Raw genomic sequence first — 19,578 nt, 5'->3', positions numbered from 1 at the left:
GCAGACAAGGGAATGGCACAGCTGAGTGCCTGAGCTACAGAAACAGACTCACAGAACAGATCTGCCTGGAAGAAACCTCCAGGATCATCCAGTCCAACCTTCCACCCAGCCCTGCAGGCTCAGCACTAAACCATGTCCCAGCAGCCTGTGGAGCTGGTGTTGAGGAACACCCCCAGGGATGGGCACTCCAGCACTGCCCTGGGCAGACCATTCCAAGCTTTCAGAACCCTTCCAGTGCAGAAGTATTTCCTAGCATCCAGCCTGAGCCTCCCCTGGGGCAGCTTGGAACCATTTGCTCTGCTCCTGTCCCTTGGCACCAAGCAGCAGAGGCTGCCCCCTGCTCGCTCCAACCTCCCTGCAGGCAGCTGCAGACAGCAATGAGCTCTGCCCTCAGCCTCCTCTTCCCCAGCCTGCACACCCCCAGCTCCCTCAGCCCCTCCTCACCCCCAGCTGCTCCAGGCCCTTCTCCAGCCTCGTTGCCCTGCTCTGGGCAGGCTGCAGCCCCTCAGTGAGGGGCCCAGAGCTGAGCACAGCACTGGAGGTGTGCTGAGCACAGGGGGATGATCCCCTCCTGTCCCTGCTGCCTGCAGTGTTTCTAAGCCAAGCCAGGATGCCCCAGGCCTGCTTGGCCACCTGGGCACTGCTGTCTCATGTGTAGCCACCTGTCCATTAAAGCCCCCCCAGGTCCCTTTCTGCTGGACAACTTTCTAGCCATGCTTCCCCCAGCCTGGAGCGTTGCATGGGGTTGTTGAGGCCCAAACACAGGAGCAGACACTCTGCCTGGCTGAAGCACATCCCACTGCCCTCAGGCCACTGCTCCACCCTGCCCAAGCCTCTCTGCAGCCTGCAGCAGATCAGCACTCTCACCCACCTTGGTGCCACCTAGGCATTTCCAAGCGGTCCTCTCCTAAGTCCTCGCCACGCTCACTGGCAGAGATGCTTCCTGCCCTCCACAGCCATCCACTTACCTTCTGCAGGATTTTCCACACCTTCTCATAGAAGCCAACAGGAACTCTGTTAATGGCCCCATCGAGCCTCCTCCTGCGCAGCCACTGCCCCTTCCGGTCCCCCCAGCTGCTCTCTGCACTGCAGCCAGCAGGAGAAGTGCTGGTGGGAGATGCTGGAGTACTGCCCCTCTGTAACCAACACAGAAGCCTTGCTTAGCTGCTTTCCACCACCACAAGTGCTGGTCCTGCTGGCCACATCATTCTGTTACACTCAGAACCAGGGTCACAGCGCAGGCTGTGGTGCTGTCCTAGGGCATGGAGCAGGACTGATCCCTCTCTGCCCCTCACAAAAAGCTTCTCTGGCACTTTCTCAGGTTTCTGTTGGTGAACGATTTCAACAATTACCTTCCTCCTTAGTCTTCTTAACAGGCAGAGCTTAATAAGCTGCAGCTCTCTGCCTTCAAAGAAGAGGACTGCCTGAGGAGGTACCCATGCCTCATGCCCATAAACCCCCTCAGCAGCCTGAAGCTATTCTGGGTCCAGTGGTATCGAGGGACTGCCAGAGGTTATCAGTGCTGCAGTCTATTTAAACACCTCTAACATAATCCACCATCAGGTAGCTGAAGCTGCTGCACTGCTTCAGCTGCTGCACCTGCTTAAGCTGCAGGAGAACTAAGTGGATCTAAATGCAAGACTCAGCTGCTATTAAAAGATTACAAACGAGAATTGGCTCCCAGGGAGGATGGAGGAGACAAAAGCAGGGTTTGGAAACAAGCTTCCTGCAGAGAAGCCACAGGAGGTGTCTAGAGCTAAGCCCCCTGCATGCAGACAGAGTGGAAAGCAGGTGGAGGGCTGCAGAATGCTTTACCGTGGCAGTGAATGTGCTGCTGGACACGGAGGGGCCCTCGGGAAAGAACTACAAAACAAAACCAGACACCAGCCCATCAGACAGCCAGCCATGGCAGAACAGGACACACGGACATGGAACTCATCTGTGCAAAGACAAGAAACCTGGAGGGAGCTCAGGAACTCAGCTGAGAACTGCCACAGCCCCTGGCCCCTCGCAGTGCTGCACTGCGCCGGACCTCAGGGCAGCTGCTGCCTATTCCCAAGGTCAATGAATAGCCACAGAACAGCCTGGGTTGGAAGGCACCTCCAAAGGGCATCCAAGCCAACCCCTCTGCAGTCAGCAGGGACATCCTCCACTAGAGCAGGCTGCCCAGAGCCCTGTCCAGACTCACCTTGCATAGCTCCAGGAATGGGGCCCTGGGCAACCTGTTGCAGTGTTCCACTCCCCTCATGGCAGAATTCATTCCTCACATGCAAACACGAAGCAGAGCCTGCCAGGCCAGCAGCCTGCCTGGCAGCCACACACTGCCCACACCATCTAGCAAGCTTCCAGCATGGCAGACACAAACCAGCAGAGTTTAAGCTGCATGCAAAAGCTTCCCTGGGCTGGGAAGGGCTTCACTAGCTCCCTGCTTCCATTCCCCTCTCACTGTAACACCAGCAGCTTCTCCTTGCCCAGGAGGTCATCTTGCTACAGACAGTCTGGGGGCTGCCAGCCAGGAGGGCAGCACTAAACAAACAGCTGCAAGGCAAAGCTTGTGCTGGAACATGGCTGCAGCACCTCAGAGCACTTCTCTGCATCCATCTATTCCCAAGCCATGCCTCCTAGTTTAAGTGTTGATGGTTCAGGACTAGCGAAGGCTTCATGTTCAGGCTCAAGGAGTGAATGCAGCAGATGAGAGGGAGCTGCAGCAGCTCAACACCTGAGCTCTGGTGCCAAGAGATGTTAGCACAAAGCACCTGAAATGCTCCTTGTAACACAAAGTTTATTCCCTTCCCCCTGCCAGAACAACACTAAGTCAGAATCTAGTGAATTCCTGAGCAAATGCAGTGTGATGCAGTAGGAGTGCTGAGGTGGGGGAGAGCAAAACCAAACCAAATCCACACCAGAAAGTTCCTATCTAATGCAAAAGCAAGGAAGGAAAACGTTTCCAGCCTCAGCAGCGGCCCAGGGCCCACTCTCTGCACTTAAAGCATCATAATGCTGCCACCTAGAGCACTGCCTCTTCCTTCTGGAAAGGGCCTGGAGCCAGCCAGCCACTTACAACTGCCAGCCCTGCTCAGATGGAAGCCCCAAACTCCCATCAGGGCGAGTGCAAAGCAGCCAGCAGCAGCAATGAGCTCTGCCCTGAGCCTCCTCTGCTGCAGGCTTCACACCCCCAGCTCCCTCAGCCTCTCTCCTCAGGGCATCCAGTTCCAACCAACCTCCTATGGGCAGGGATGCCTCCCACTAGCCCAGCTGGCTCAAGGCCTCATCCAGCCTGGCCCTGAACACCTCCAGGGAGGGAGAATCCACACATTTGAAACAAGAACAAAAGAAAGAAGCCCATTTTAGGAGCAAACTGCCTCCTGCTTGGTGTTGAGCTGTAACCTAAAGGATCTTTGGAAATGTCTGGCATTTACCAAGGATAAAGCTAAAGCAGCAGAGCTCCAGAAGAGCTGCACTGCCTGAGGAGTATTGCCAGAGCCCCCTCACCTGCTTGATCTCACTCTTCAGCTTACTAATGCCACTTCTCTCTGTCTTGGTAGCTCCAGAGTGCCCCATTTCATGAATAGAAATGGCAGGGCTGGATGAAGAGGAATCTCCAGGCCGCACTGAAAGAAGCAGAGAGACAATTTCAGCAGTCTAGAAAAGCAGGTGAGGTTGTACCCAGGGGTTCAAGGATAAAGACACATCCCTCCACAAGTGTGGAGTGCTCTGGGTGACAGCACCTTCCAGTAGTTCAATCTGATGCCAAGATCCCAACTTGGATATCAGGGCCTGGTTTTCCAAGACCCTGAGCAACTGCAGCTTTAGGAGTTGCAATGAGCCTGTGAGGGGCCAGAATGAACCCAGCAGACAGTCAGAACTTGCAGCCCCCACAGCCATGCTCCTTGAAGGTATGCTGGGTGTGGCCTTTTTATGCTTTGCTTTCTGGTCACATCAAATGTCTTTACTTTAAAAGTCTGCCATCATATCCCTGCAAACTGAGCACAAACTCACTGCAGAGCAGGACAGCTTCCATCCCTGGAATGCCTCAGATGGGAAGGGACTTCAGAGCTCCTCTGCTCCAACGTTAGCCACCATGCCCAGGGACACCTCTCAGCCACACTCAGCTGCTCAAGGCCTCAGCCAGCCTGGCCCAGAACACCCCCAGCAAGGAGGCAGCCACAGCCTCCCTGGGCAGCCTGGGCCAGGCTCTCAGCACCCTCACACTCAACAGCTTCTCCCTCAGCTCCACTCTCCCCCTGCTCTGCCTCAGCTCCAAACCATTGCCCTTGGCCTGCCTGCAGACCCCCTCAGCACAAGTCCCTCTGCAGCCTTCCTGCAGGCTGCCTTCAGCTCTTGGCAGCAGCTCTGATCTGCCCCTGGAGCCTTCTGCTCTGCAGGCTGCACCCCCCCAGCTCCCTCAGCCTGTGCTCACAGCAGAGCTTCCCTGCTGCCCACACTGCTCTGGCTGCAGCCAGCACACAGCTGCCTGCTGGGCTGCAGGAGGGCACTGCTGGCTCCTGGGGAGCTGCTCAGCACCCAACATCCCTAAGGCTCTTTCTTCAGAGCTGCTCTCAGCCCACTCTGCACCCAGCCTGGATTTGTGCCTGAGTTTGGCCAGACCCAGATGCAGGACCTTGCACTTTGACTTGTTGCACCTCATGCAATTGTCACTGACCCATTTCTCAAGGCAGTTAAGATCCTTCCTGATGGATTCTTTCCTTCAGGTAAGTGCAAGGCACCACAGTTTGGTGTCATTGCCAGCCTTGCTGAGGGTGCTCTCAAACGCATCCTCTCTGTTTCCTTTGTTCCACATGTGCTGGCCACCCATGGGGAGTTACCCACTGGAGAGGATTCCTGCTGATCAGACAATCTATATTGATAGCTCTCACTTCACATACCCAAGCACCCCAGAGGACAACTTACAGCTTCTCTCCACTCCAAACTCTTTTCCACTGAGGATATGGTGTAGGAGATTTTTCATGTCAAAGGGGCTTAGGTTCATCAAACTCTCTGAGGCCTCCTCACCTAGGTGAGAAAATGTCATTAAAAATGGCAAACACAGACTCCCAGAATGGCAGGGACTGGAAGGGACCTCGACAGATCATCCAGTCCAATGGCCCTGCCACCCAGAGTAGGTCACACAGGAATGCATCCAGGAGTGTCTGCAGAGAGGACTCCACAGCCTCTCTGTCTGCAAAGGCCTGCAGGGACAGGATGAGGGCAATGGTTTGAAATGAGAGCAGAGCAGATTGAGAGTAGATGTGAGGAGTAAGTTCTGCAGCAGGAGGCTGCTGCAACACTGCAACAGGTTGCCCAGGAATTTTCCCTGGAGATATTCAAGGTGAGGCTGGACAGGGCTCTGGGCAAGCTGCTCTAGTGAGGATATCCCTGCTGAGTGCAAAGGGGTTGGACTGGATGCCCTTTGGAGGTGCCTTCCAAGCCAGACCACTCTATGGTCCCATGATTTAACACAGGTAAATGAAGAATCAGGCAGGAGAGTGGCAGAAGCTCCCTTCTGACCCCATCTCTCTCACCTGAGCACTTGAGGCTGCGAGCCAGCTCCGTGGCCATCACCTGGATGATCAGCCCAATGCGGAGCCTCAGCATCTCCACAAAGAGGCTGGGCTGCGACCGGACGTACATGGCCAGGTACAGGATGATCTCCTGTGGGGACAGATCCAGCAGGACAGCTGTTCAGAGAGGCTTCCTCCCAGAGCCACACAGCTGCAAGAAGCCTCTTGCCCCGTGCTGCATACCTGTGTCAACACTGCAATGCTGATATCCTGGCCGCTGGCTTCGTAAATGAGGTCTATGAGCTCCTCGGGCGGCAAGGGGCTGCAAGGAGGCAGAGCACAGTGAGCCAGTGGGCCTAAAACATGGCCTGCTGCTGATGGGGGGAGCAAGGGCCATTATGTCCCCTCCCAAGGTGAGTGAGGGTAAGCAAGCACTGGTTTCACCTAACATGGTCAGCCTGGCAAAGTGCCACTCTGACTGGTGAACCGCTGTGGCCAAAGAGTCATTAGGCTGGGGCACATCACAGGAACGCAGCTAAGCTGCAAGCAGCCTGCTCTGCTCTGACAGCATGCTCTGCCCTGCCCCACTCTGCTCAGACAGCATGCTCTGCCCTGCCCCACTCTGCTCAGACAGCATGCTCTGCCCTGCCCCACTCTGCTCAGACAGCGTGCTCTGCCCTGCCCCACTCTGCTCAGACAGCATGCTCTGCCCTGCCCCACTCTGCTCAGACAGCATGTTCTGCCCTGCCCCACTCTGCTCAGACAGCATGCTCTGCCCTGCCCCACTCTGCTCAGACAGCATGTTCTGCCCTGCCCCACTCTGCTCAGACAGCATGCTCTGCCCTGCCTCACTCTGCTCAGACAGCATGCTCTGCCCTGCCTCACTCTGCCCTGCCTCGTGCTTCACACCAGCAGAGCTCTGATGTCCTTTTGATGTGCTTTGGCTACCTGGGCACTTGCTGTGCTTCACGTTTAGCAGGAGAAGGCATTAAGTGCCTTGAAGTGCCACTGACGTCCTGCTCTCTGCACACCTGCAAGACATCCTGCCTGTGCCTCTGCAAACCTCTGTGCCAAGTCCAGGGATCAAAGGTGGAAGCAGGATCAGGTCACAGATCATCTGCTTCTTTCCCAGTGCCCTCTTTAGAGTCTGGGAAGATCCAGAAGCCTCTCTACAACAAACCCTACCAGGAGAGGCTGAGGGAGCTGGGGGTGTTCAGTATGGAGAAGAGGAGGCTCAGAGGAGACCTTACTGCTCCCTACAACTACCTGGAAGGGAGGCTGTAGCCAGGTGGGGGTTGGTCTCTTTTCCCAGGCACCCAGAGACAAAACAAGATGACACAGTCTCAAACTGCAGCAGGGCAGGTCCAGGCTGGGTGTTAGGAGGAAGTTCTTCACAGCAAGAGTGATTGGCATTGGAATGGGCTGTCTGGGAGGTGGTGGAGTCAGCACAGAATCATAGCATCAACCAGGCTGGAAGAGACCTCCAAGATCATCCAGTCCAACCTATCCCCCAGCCCTATCCAGTCAACCAACCAGACCATGGCACTAAGTGCCTCATCCAGTCTTTACTTGGAGACCTCCACCACCTCCCTGGGCAGCCCATTCCAGTGCCAATCACTCTCTCTGCCAGCAACTTCCTAACAACATCCAGCCTAGACCTGCCCTGCCACAACTTGAGACTGTGTCCCCTTGTTCTATTGCTGGTTACCTGGGAGAAGAGGCCATCCCCCACCTGGCTACAACCTCCCTCCAGGCAGCTGCAGCAAGAAATGAGCTCTGCCCTGAGCCTCCTCTGCTGCAGGCTGCACACCCCCAGCTCCCTCAGCCTCTCCTCATAGGGTTTGTGTTCCAGGCCCTTCACCAGCTTTGTTGCCCTTCTTTGGACACCTTCCAGCACCTCAACATCTCTCTTGAATTGAGGAGCCCAGAACTGGCTCCTCAGGGGTGGCCTGACCAGTGTTGTGTACAGGGGCAGAATAACCTCCCTTGTCCTGCTGCCCACACTGCTCCTGATGCAGCCCAGGATGCCATTGGCTCTCTTGGCCACCTGGGCACACTGCTGGCTCATCTTCAGCTACTATCTATCAGTGCCCCCAGGTCCCTTTCCTCTTGGCTGCTTTCCAGCCACTCTGGCCCCAGCCTGCAGTGCTGCTTGGGGTTGTTGTGGCCAAAGTGCAGAACCCTGCCCTTGGCATTGTTCAGTCTCATCCCATGGCCTCTGCCCACCCATGCAGCCTGGCCAGGTCCCTCTGCAGGGCTCTGCTACCCTCCAACAGCTCCACAGCTGCTCCTAGCTTGGTGTCATCTGCAAACTTACTGCTGCTGGACTCAATACCCTGCTCCAGATCATCAATAAAGACACTGAACAGGACTGTGCCCAGCACTGATCCTTGGGGAACACCACTAGTGACTGGCATCTCTGGAGGTGTTTAAGGGGAGGCTGGATGAGGCACTTAGTGCCATGGGTCAGTTAATTAGAAGGTGTTAGGTGACAGGCTGGACTCGATGGCCTTAGAGATCTTTTCCAACCTGCTTACTTCTGTGACCCTGTGAATTCTATTGTGCCTTCTGCCTTAGCAGAAAGGAGCCTCTTGGGTCTCACTCCAAGGCAAGCAGCACATTGGCTGCAAGAGTCTCTTGCCAGAAGAGTTTAATGGCTGTTATATTGTTGCTAGTTATGTCTTGAGTGTGCCAGACTCCCTGTTTATTGCCCTCTGTGTGATACTTTCCATGCCTGTGCAAAGAACCTACTATTAAGAATTATGAGATTGCTAAATATCAAAATTAAGCACCTGTATTAACTTGGGACTAAATGCCCTCCCCTCCCATTACAGCAGTGACCCAGGCAGCTGCTCTTCAGCTCCTCGGAGGGAGCACAAAGGGCTCTGCACCCCAGAATTCTGCCTGGGGCACTGCAATTCCTGCCCAGCTGAGGGCTGTGCTTTTAAAGCAAGGCCTGAGCAGCAGCAGGGTGCTGCCAGGATGTGCTGGTTTGAGGCTAATTGGAATACTTTCATGAGAGAGGCCAGGCTGTGAGAAGGGAACAGTGGTGGTGCCTGCTGAGAGGTATAAAAGCAAGGACACTAACACAGGTAAGACACTGCCTACCTGTTGGAGTCAGTGTCTGTTTTCTCCCTGGGCCTGTGCAACCCAACTCATCATTCTGCTTCTAATCCCCCTTGCTGATCCTCCTGACTCACCTTGTACGTAAAACACACTCTGGGGTAAGAGTTGGGGGTGGGAGGGAGGTTGGGAGCCCTGCTGGGGGCTCTGGTTTCTGGGAGTGCTGCTGTGTTTCTCTGTGACTTTTAGCTTGCCTATTGCTGCCTACAGCTGTAGGTATCTCCTGTCTATTGTAAATAGCTGCTTGTAGATTGTGCTCAGCTGTGCCTATAAAGCTTCATTCCTTAACCTCCAGCCAGCTGAGTCCAGTCTGGGTGATTTCATGAGGGGTGGGGGGCAGGTAACCCCCAAACCATCCCACAGGAGGGGGGGGCAGGACCCCAGCTTACGCCGTAATGATCTTCTCGCGAGGCTCTGGCGGCAGGCCCACGGTGAGCTGCTTGTGGTGGGACAGGAGGTCTGTACAGGCCTGCCACAGGGGACAGAAAAGCAGAGACCTTTCTCTGACTCATCTGGAAGTGACACATCTTTTCATTCCAGAACTGAAGCATTTCTTTAGCAAACCCTGGGTGCATTTCTACCAACGGCCAGAGGTGCAGGGCCAGCAGAAGGCTGTTAGCCAGGTGAAAAATATCCCCTGAGGTCAACAGGGCTTTGGAATTCTCCTTCCAGCAGACCCCATGGGACTGACAGGGCAATAAAGGACTTCATCCTTTAACATTTCCTCTTTAAGACAGAAAACATTTCTAACCAATGAAAACCTCAGCACAAGTTGTGACAGGGCAAGGGCAGGGGCTTGAGATGACAGCAGACTGAGATTGGCTGTGAGGAACAAGTTCCACACCAGGAGGCTGCTGCCACACTGCAACAGGTTGCCCAGGGAGGGAGTTAAGGCCTCATCCTTGGAGATCTTCAAGATGAGGCTGGACAAGTCTCTGAGCAACCTGTTCTAGTGGAGGATGTTCCTGCTGGCTGCAGAGGGGTTGGACTGGATGAGCTTTGGAGGTCACTTCCAACCCAACCCATTCTATGATTAGCAGAGTTTGCAGCACAGACACAAGGTACAGATGTCAGAACAAGATTTTAGACCAGAGAAGTACCCAATGCTTACTGGAGAGTGCTGCACTATGGATGTTGTCAAGTACCACAGCTTCACAGGATAAAGTGAAGGGACCTTCAAAGGTCACCTAGTCCAACCCCTTCCCCCAGAAGAAGAAGGAGGACAAGCAGGAAGCCCCCCACCAAAGTGGTAGTTTTCTGCCTGTGTCCAGGCAGGAACCTGAAGCAGGCTGATTTCTCCCTCCTACCTCAGCCAGGACTTCCACTCTCTTCTTGAGCATACCAGAGATGTAGCGGATCAAGCCCCACTCCTGGTTCAGGCCTGCCTTTCTGTAGAGCTCGTTGAGCAGGCTGTGGACAGTGACCCCAACCTGCCCATCCAGCTCTGTGTCCCACTCAGCACCCCTGCCAGAAAACACAAGGAGAGCTACAGTCAGCAGACAGAGTGCTCTGCACAGCAAGCAGCCTGGCTGAGGCTGCACTGCTCACGCTGGGGAGGGCATTCAGGCACCTGGGGACCCTCACCCCAGACTGGATGGTTGAATGTGGACAAACCCCTTTTGCTCCCAGGAACTGTCACATTAACTGGAACACTCAGCCAGGAGCAAGGGGCTCTGGCAGCACAGAGGCAGCTGTGTGCTGGCTGCAACCAGAGCAGGGAGAGCAGCAGCACAGGGAGGGGATTCTGCCCCTCCAGTCTGCTCTGCTCAGCCCTCACCTGCAGCACTGCCTCCAGCTCTGGGCTCCCCCCGGCAGAAGAGGGACATGGAGCTGCTGGAGAGGCTCCAGAGGATGCCATGGAGATGCTCAGAGGGCTGGAGAACCTTCCCTACGGGGACAGGCTGAGAGAGTTGGGGCTGTTCAGCCTGGAGAAGGCTCTGGGGAGAGCTCAAAGCAGCCTTCCAGTGCCTGAAGGGGCTACAGGAGAGCTGGGAAGGGACTTTGGAGAAGGGCTGGGAGTGGCAGGATGAGAGGGAATGGACTGAAGCTTGAGGAGAGCAGATTGAGACTGGATACTGGGAAGACATTCTGTGGAGTGAGGGTGGTGAGACACTGGCACAGGTTGCCCAGGCAGGTTGTGGAAGTTCCCTCCCTAGAGGGATGAGGCCTTGAGCAGCTGAGTCTAGTTGAGAGGTGGTGGGGAGGCTGGAGGAGAAGAGCCACCACAGCAACCTGGGCTAGTGAAAGGTGTCCCTGCCCCTGGCAGGCAGGTTGGAACTGGATGACCTTTAAGCTCCTTTCCAAGCCAAACCTTCCTATGAATCTATAAAACCTGCACCAGCATTTTCTGTGCCCCCCAATTCATTTTAGCACCAAGCTACCTGAAGATACCCTCATGAAAACACAGCCTGCTTGGACTTGTGCCTCCAAGGCAGAACCCTGAACAGTGGAAAGCTTCCTGCACAGGAATAATCAGAGCCCTGTGACCAAACTTCAAAGATACTGAGGCTTACACTCAGGCAACTCACTTCAGTATGTGTAAGATGTATAAGATGTCTGCTTGATCATGGAGTGTTGGGCACTCCTTCAGCTGCTCCACCAGCTTCCTGCAGTCCAACTCACCACGAGCATCCTTGGCTAAGTGCAAAACATTCCCAGGCTCCTGACACCAGACATGGATAAATGAAAAACACATACTAAAATCAAAGAAATCCTCATGAAACAGCCAGGATGCAAAGGTAAAAGGTAGCTTCCCCTGAGCCAACACAACAGGCCTGCAGCTGCACTCTGCACCTCCACCACAGACACAGCACAAAGCTCCTGCCAGCCTGCTCAGACGTGGAAAGAAGAGACCCGACCTGGGCTGGCTCAGGAGCAGTGTGGGCAGCAGGACAAGGGAGGTTCTTGCGCCCACCCCTGTGCTCAGCACTGCTCAGGCCACCCCTGCAGTGCTGTGTCCAGTTCTGGGCTCCTCCATTGCAGAGAGATGCTGAGGTGCTGGAAGGTGTTTGGAGCAGGGCAGCAAGGCTGGGGAGGGGCCTGGAGCACAGCCCTGTGAGGAGAGGCTGAGGGAGCTGGGGGGGTGCAGCCTGCAGCAGAGGAGGCTCAGGGCAGAGCTCATTGCTGCCTGCAGCTGCCTGCAGGGAGGCTGTAGCCAGGTGGGGTTGGGCTCTGCTGCCAGGCAGCCAGCAGCAGCAGAAGGGGACAGAGGCTGAAGCTGTGCCAGGGCAGGTCTAGGCTGGATGTTGTTAGGAAGTTGTTGTCAGAGAGAGTGATTGGCACTGGAATGGGCTGCCCAGGGAGGTGGTGGAGTGGCTGTGGCTGGAGGTGTTGCAGCCAAGCCTGGCTGGGGCACTTAGTGCCATGGTCTGTTGGTTGGGCAGGGCTGGGTGCTAGGTTGGGCTGGTGGAGCTTGGAGCTCTCTGCCAATCTGAATGATTCTATGCACCCTCCTGTAACTATTATCAGCACAAAATAAGTGCCCAGCACAACCTCACCATTTTTTGTGGTGGAGTTTGGCTGATGCCTTAATTCCAGCTCTCCTTTCACACCTCTCCTCCTGCCCAGACATCTCCAAAGGCCACAAACCATAGAATCAGTCAGGATTGGCACATCCTGTCCTTCCCTTTGTGCCTTCAGTTAGAACTAAAGGCAGTGACTTAACCTTTGCCCTTTAAAAACAAGCACCTGTTATGGTATTTCTGCTTTGCATATACAATGAAAAGTTTTCCACTTGAAAATATCTAGTTAAGTTAAAAAAACAAACCTAAACAAAACCAAACTTCACAAAGCTGTAAACTAATTGCAGAGCAAAGGAGTAGCTCTCTGGTGCCTCAGGCAGGTTTGCCTTGTCTGTGAGACAATGTCTGGGAAGCACAGGGAAGAGACTAGATGAGGCACTTAGTGCTATGGTCTAGTTGACTGGATGGGGCTGGGTGCCAGGTTGGACTGGATGAGCTTGGATCTCTCTTCCAACCTGGCTGATTCTGTGTCCTAAAATCCAGAAGCAGCAGAACAACTCCCACAGCTTACCTTTGTGTCAAAGAAATGAGGATTATCAACAAGATTCAGAGACTTGCGGTGTGTGTTCAGAGCTGCAGTGGGAAGAGACACAGGCACAGCTGGAAAGCAAAGCCAAGAGGGGAGAGAAAGCAGAACAAAATGTCAGTTTCAGCAACAAGGAAATTTGGAGGAGGAATCCCTGCAGGTTCCTTGCACCTGCAGGAAGCAACTTTATAGGTAAGCACAACAGAAGTACCCCCTAGAGCTGAAACCCAGAGGCAAGGCTGCGGAGATGCTGTGTGGGGAACTCAGAGCCTAGCTCATGCTCTGAACCTATCTCCCTGCAGGCTTGCTCCAAGAGCTTCTGAGATCATCTTCCTGAGGCCACAGCTCCAGTGCTGTGCTCAGCTCTGGGCCCCTCACTGCAGGAAGGATGCTGAGGGGCTGCAGCCTGTCCAGAGCAGGACAATGAGGCCAAAAAAGGGCCTGGAGCAGCTGGGGGTGAGGAGGGGCTGAGGGAGTGCAGGCTGGGGAAGAGGAGGCTGAGAACAGAGCTCTTTGCAGCTCCCTGCAGGGAGGTTGGAGCGAGCAGGGGGCAGCCTCTGCTGCTTGGTGCCAAGGGACAGGAGCAGAGGAAATCACAGAACCAAGCAGGCTGGCAGAGAGCTCCAAGCTCCCCCAGCCCAGCCTATCCCCCAGCCCTGCCCAACCAACCAGACCATGGCACTAAGTGCCCCAGCCAGGCTTGGCTTCAACACCTCCAGCCACGGCCACGCCACCACCTCCCTGGGCAGCCCATTCCAGTGCCAATCACTCTCTCTGACAACAACTTCCTCACAACATCCAGCCTAGACCTGCCCTGGCACAGCTTCAGCCTCTGTCCCCTTCTTCTGTTGCTGGCTGCCTGGCAGCAGAGCCCAACCCCACCTGGCTACAGCCTCCCTGCAGGCTGTAGGCAGCAATGAGGTCCAAGTTGCAGCAGGGGAGGCTCAGGCTGGATGCTAGGAAATCTTTCTGCACTGGAAGGGTTCTCAAACCTTGGAATGGTCTGCCCAGGGCAGTGCTGGAGTCACCATTCCTGGGAGTGTTCCAGCAGCCTGTGGAGATGGTGCTGAGGGACATGGTTTAGTGTTGAGCCTGCAGTGCTGGGTCAAGGGTTGGACTGGATGAGCTTGGAGCTCTCTTCCAGCCAGACACACCCTGTGAAATCAGAGTGCCAAAAGCTCGACTGACAGCTCTCATGAGGGCCTAAGCCTCAGGAATCTCACAGCACAACAACCTGCCTGTGCTAAGCACTTTAAACATCTCACCAAGAGGTTTGTGGAGGAAAAGGTCCAAGTGGGAAAATGTCCTAATTCCAAGGATGACAATGCTAAATGCAGCCTCTTTCAGAAGCACAATTCTGAAGCACCTGTACTTAGCCCTGGCAGCACTCAAGCCACCTGTCCACTATCCTAACTAAACAACCAATGCAATCACCCACCTGGCACCTCCAAGCCCTTTGTTTTGGCCATTATTGACAGTATCTCCTCCGTGGAATGGTTTGCACTGAACACAGGAGGTTGATAGGCAGTCTTTGAAGTTGGAGGGAGGTAGGACTTCAGTGCTGTACTCTGCAGGACATCATTTATATACTGATCCAGCTCATCCTGGCTTTCTAGTGTGACAGACATGGAAGAAAAGGTTCAGTGAAGGTAAAAGTATCATTTCTCAAGGCTTCCTTCTTCTAACATGCCACTTGAGACTTGCCTACATATAAAATGCAAAAACCACCACAAGCAATGAGAGTTTTAAGCTGCCCAAACTGGAAAGGAAAAAAAAAAACATCCCTCAGGTTTTGGCACCTTAAAAACAGTTACACCTAGAAGTTGTTTTTTGCCTTTGGCATGAAGCAAAGGAGGTTTTGTCTTGTTGGTAGTCCACAGATTACAGCTGGACTCAATGACCTCAAAGGTCTTTTCCAACCTAGATGGTTGTACATTTCTATCAGCTCTTCCACAAGAGATTCCTCACAGCCTCCTTCTTCTTCCAGCCTCTTCCAGTCCTCAGCTGCTGACTCTTCAACCTCAGCTTTACTGCAGCAGTTACTGATCAATCATGATCTGGACGAGGGGATTGAGTCCAGCAGCAGTAACTTTGCTGATGGCAGCAAGCTAGGAGCAGCTGTGGAGCTGCTGGAGGGTAGGAGAGCCCTGCAGAGGGACCTGGCCAGGCTGCATGGGTGGGCAGAGGCCATGGGATGAGACTGAACAAGGCCAAGGGCAGGGTTCTGCACTTTGGCCACAACAACCCCAAGCAGCACTGCAGGCTGGGGCCAGAGTGGCTGAGAGCAGCCAGGCAGAGAGGGAGCTGGGGGTGCTGGCAGAGAGGAGCTGCAGAGGAGGCAGCAGTGCCCAGGTGGGCAGCAGAGCCAATGGCATCCTGGGCTGGCTCAGGAGCAGTGTGGGCAGCAGGACAAGGGAGGTTCTTGTGCCCACCCGTGCTCAGCACTGCTCAGGCCACCCCTGGAGTGCTGTGTCCAGCTCTGGGCTCCTCCATTGCAGAGAGATGCTGAGGTGCTGGAAGGTGTTTGGAGCAGGGCAGCAAGGCTGGGGAGGGGCCTGGAGCACAGCCCTGTGAGGAGAGGCTGAGGGAGCTGGGGGGGTGCAGCCTGCAGCAGAGGAGGCTCAGGGCAGAGCTGATTGCTGCCTGCAGCTGCCTGCAGGGAGGCTGTAGCCAGGTGGGGTTGGGCTCTGCTGCCAGGCAGCCAGCAGCAGCAGAAGGGGACAGAGGCTCAAGCTGTGCCAGGGCAGGTCTAGGCTGGATGTTGTTAGGAAGTTGTTGTCAGAGAGAGTGATTGGCATTGGAATGGGCTGCCCAGGGAGGTGGTGGAGTGGCCGTGGCTGGAGGTGTTGCAGCCAAGCCTGGCTGGGGCACTTAGTGCCATGGTCTGGTTGGTTGGGCAGGGCTGGGGGCTAGGTTGGGCTGGTGGAGCTTGGAGCTCTCTGCCAGCCTGCCTGATGCTATGATACAAAGAGAGGAAGAACATGCAGGAACTCCCTGTCCAAATGAAGTCGTGCAGATCCTGGCCTCAGACTGATGACTACCAACTGTGCCCAAAACCAATTCTGCACTGCAGGGCACCCCAGGCTCTGCAAATGGAGCTTGGCAGACAAGAATTGGGAATGAAGGCAACACCTTTCTCACAGAAATCTGCTGAGTAGCCTCCATCTTCACTGTCAGGACTACTACGGCCTTCATCAGGGTCCTCAAATAACTTCACACCACAGTCTGGATCCAGGAAGCTCAGGTATGTGTGAAAAGAGGTGGTAAGGAATTCTGACAGCTTGCCTATCTTCACCCTGCAACAGCAGCACAGGCCAAGGAGCATTAGCAGCCACCACTGACACAGGCACAAACCCAGGCTAGGGCAGAGCAGCTCTAAGCAAAGAGCCTTGGGGGTGTTGGGTGCTGAGCAGCTCCCCAGGAGCCAGCAGTGCCCTCCTGCAGCCCAGCAGGTAGCTGGGTGCTGGCTGCAGCCAGAGCAGTGTGGGCAGCAGGGCAGGAGAGGGGATTCTGCCCCTTAGCTCTGCTCAGACCTCACCTCCAATCCTGCCTCTAGCTCTGCTGTGCCCAGCAGCAGGAGGACACAGAGCTGCTGGAGTGAGGCCAGAGGCGGTCACAAAGATGCTGCCAGGGCTGGAGCAGCTCTGCTGTGAGGGCAGACTGAGGGAGCTGGGGGGTGCAGCCTGCAGAGGAGAAGGCTCCAGGAGGACTTTAGAGCTCTGCAAGTCCCTTCCAGCCCTTAACACTCTGTGATTCTTGTAGCATCATATTAAATTGCTTTTGTACCTCGATGAGTGGAGCACCTAAGCTAACAGGCACTGCATGTAACTCATGCCTAAAACATGCCCAATGGCTGTGAAGGAGAATTACTTCTCCCAAAGAGAAGCCCAGCCCAGCTGTTTGTATGACCACAGTTTTGCCAAGGTCTGTGCACTAACACAAGTCCAAACCTGAGGCCTGCATAGGATTTAATGAAAAGAAAACCAAATCCTGAACAGTCCTGTGAGGGTTGTGCCATTACCTTGCACCTCCAAAATAACCATCCTCTAACTTTCTTATGGTGGCAAGGACAGCTGGATGAATGTCAGCACCATCATCAACTGGAAAAGAAGAATTGGAGAGCTGAAGCTTGCCAAGGCTCTCTCAAATCACTGAGTCCAGAGTGGATTCCTGCAGGCTCTTTACAAAGCAATGCAGAGAAATTAAAGCAGAACCCACAGCTGCTATCACAAAGAGATTATTCCCTCCCTCCTCAAACAAAAAGGGCAAACAAAACCCAACCCTTGAGCCAAGATGTCTCAAGGCAAAGCCCAACTCCTCCTGGATAGATTCCAAAGGGATTTCTATCAAATTTCTTTGGACAGAAGCAGTATGGAGATGAGGAGATGCAAGGACATAAAGGGGAAGCAAAACCATGTCACCCAAATTCTATCAGTGTGAGTGGCAGCAGCACAGGGAGGAGATTCTGCCCCTCTAATCTGCTCTGCTCAGCCCTCACCTGCAGCACTGCCTCCAGCTCTGGGGCCTCCAGCAGAAGAGGGACATGGAGCTGCTGGAGAGAGCCCAGAGGAGGCCACCAAGATGTTCAGAGGGCTGCAGAAGCTCCCCTGTGGGGACAGGCTGAGAGTTGTTCAGCCTGGAGAAGAGAAGGCTCCAGGGAGACTTTAGAGCAGCCTGGCAGTGCCTGCAGGAGGCTACAAGAGAGCTGGGAAGGGACTTTTGACAAGAGCTTGTAGTGAGAGGACAAAGGCTTTGAGCTGGAGAGGGGAGACTTGGGCTGAAAATTAGGAAGAAGTTCTTTCCAGTGAGGGTGGTGAGACCCTGGCACAGGTTGGGGGTGGTGAGACCCTGGCACAGGTTGGGGGTGGTGAGACCCTGGCACAGGTTGGGGGTGGTGAGACCCTGGCACAGGTTGTCCAGGGAGATTGTGGAGCACAGAATCACCCAATGTGATCAAAGATCACATTGGGTGATTCTGTGCTCCACAACCTCCCTGAAGGTGCTCAAGGCCAGGCTGGATGAGGCCTTGAGCACCCTGGGCTAGTGGGAAGTGTCCCTGCCTATGATAGAGTGGTTGGGACTGGATGATCTTTAAGGTCCCTTCCAATCCAAAGCACTCCATGGATCTATGAAAGTTAAAGTGTACTTTTGATGTCAGAACTCAGAGGCTGAAACATTGATGACACCAACTCCTGTCCTCCTGCCATGCAGTTACCTGTTCTGCTTGAAAGAGAGAAAATTCACTTTACCAAGCATTGTGTGGGTGATGGGAAACGTCAGGGTTGGTCTCCCTGTCATCCTCCAACAAGAAGTGAGGTAAGCCAATTCTGTCTTGAGCATCTCCACAATCATCTGATTGTCCAGAGCCAGGTAGAAGTGATGCTGGTCAGTAAACTAGAGAAGGGAGAAGGATGGCATATGAGTAGCTGTCAGGGCTCTCCTGATTTCTGTTCCATGTTTCCTCTTAAATCACTCACAGAAGCCACCCTGAGCTACTCTCAAGTACAGCACAGGCTGCATGAATTAACCTGGTGAGGCCTGTGACTATGAAAAGCTCCCTGGAGGTGTTCAAGGCCAGGTTGGATGAGGCCTTGAGCAACCTGTTCTAGTGGGAGGTTTTCCTGCCTATGGCAGGCTGAACTTTGAGGTCCCCTCCAACCTAAACCATTCTATGATTTGCTGTGTTCTCCTAAGGTGGAAGCCAAAGGCTCTGTGTGCCAGGGCAGTGATCACAGGATGTTAAGGGTTGGAAGGGACCCAAGGAGATCATTGAGTCCAACCCCCTGCCAGAGCAGCACAATCCTATCTAACACAGATCACATCCAGACAGGGCTGGAAAGGCTCCAGAGAAGGAGATTCCACAACCTCTCTGGGCAGCCTGTGCCAGGGCTCTGGGACCCTTCCAGTCAAGAAGTTCCCCCTTGTGTTGAGGCAGAACTTCTTCTGCTGCAGCTTACACCCATTGCTGCTTGTCCTGTCCCAGGGAGCAGTGAGCAGAGCCTGTCCCCCCCCTCCTGGCAGCCTTCACAAATTAGCTGTATTTAGTTCACCCTGAAGTTCACTGCCTATGAATCTGAAACATTTGCAAATGTAGGGGTAGGAATTACTCAGGTCAGTGTAGGTTTTAAGATGTCAAATGCAAGACAAGGACATTTTCCTTCTGTCTGCAGCTATGAAGCTCTCTTTCTGTGGTAGGATGCTGCTGTTCAAAGAGTCTGCTAAGGAGTGTTTGGAATTTTTGCTTCCACATAGAATCAAGCAGGTTGGAAGAGACCTCCAAGCTCATCCAGTCCAACCTAGCACCCAGCCCTATCCAATCAACCAGACCATGGCACTAAGTGCCTCATCCAGGCTTTGCTTGAAGACCCCCAGGGACGGTGCCTCCACCACCTCCCTGGGCAGCCCATTCCAATGCCAATCACTCTCTCTGTGAAGAACTTCCTCCTAACATCCAGCCTATACCTACCCTGGCACAACTTGAGACTGTGTCCCCTTGTTCTGTTGCTGGTTGCCTGGGAGAAGAGGCCACCCCCCACCTGGCTACAATGCCCCTTCAGGTAGTATGTATTTTTATTTATAGCCATTGAGATGCTCTTAATGTGCTGGGGAAGTACAGGCTGGATGTCAGGAGGAAGTTGTTGGCAGAGTGATTGGCATTGGAATGGGCTGCCCAGGGAGGTGGTGGAGTTGCTATCCCTGGGAGTGTTCAAGAAAAGCCTGGATGAGGCACTTAGTGCCATGGTCTGGTTGACTGGATAGGGCTGGGGGATAGGTTGGACTGGAGGAGCTTGGAGCTCTCTTCCAACCTGCCTGATTCTATGAGGCACTTAGTGCCATGGTCTGGTTGACTGGATAAGGCTGGGGGACAGGCTGGACTGGAGGAGCTTGGAGGTCTCTTCCAGGCTGG

At 54.3% G+C, this 19,578-nt stretch overlaps 1 protein-coding gene across 4 annotated transcripts in view; it reads right to left on the bottom strand.

Moving 5' to 3' along the window:
- The window catches only part of PHKA2 (phosphorylase kinase regulatory subunit alpha 2), a 46,165-nt gene that overhangs the window by 3,511 nt on the left and 23,076 nt on the right, over positions 1–19,578 (bottom strand). For 2 of the 4 annotated variants that reach the window (XM_064152060.1, XM_064152062.1), the window contains 14 exons: positions 17,921–18,065; positions 16,693–16,771; positions 15,804–15,967; positions 14,110–14,283; positions 12,657–12,745; positions 11,153–11,286; positions 9,932–10,088; positions 9,014–9,093; positions 5,745–5,823; positions 5,523–5,652; positions 4,912–5,013; positions 3,493–3,611; positions 1,816–1,863; positions 969–1,136 (listed from right to left, as the gene is read on the bottom strand). In XM_064152060.1, the coding sequence (XP_064008130.1) occupies positions 969–1,136; positions 1,816–1,863; positions 3,493–3,611; positions 4,912–5,013; positions 5,523–5,652; positions 5,745–5,823; positions 9,014–9,093; positions 9,932–10,088; positions 11,153–11,286; positions 12,657–12,745; positions 14,110–14,283; positions 15,804–15,967; positions 16,693–16,771; positions 17,921–18,065 (1,668 nt within the window). The remainder of the gene's footprint in view (positions 1–968; positions 1,137–1,815; positions 1,864–3,492; positions 3,612–4,911; positions 5,014–5,522; positions 5,653–5,744; positions 5,824–9,013; positions 9,094–9,931; positions 10,089–11,152; positions 11,287–12,656; positions 12,746–14,109; positions 14,284–15,803; positions 15,968–16,692; positions 16,772–17,920; positions 18,066–19,578) is intronic. The other 2 variants (XM_064152061.1, XM_064152063.1) reach the window with 2 other exon arrangements.

The sequence above is a fragment of the Pogoniulus pusillus genome, chromosome 12 (genome assembly GCF_015220805.1).
Source record: "Pogoniulus pusillus isolate bPogPus1 chromosome 12, bPogPus1.pri, whole genome shotgun sequence".
NCBI lineage: Eukaryota > Metazoa > Chordata > Aves > Piciformes > Lybiidae > Pogoniulus > Pogoniulus pusillus.
Note: the sequence above shows the minus strand (reverse complement) of the source record. Positions and strands in the feature narration are given on the sequence as shown.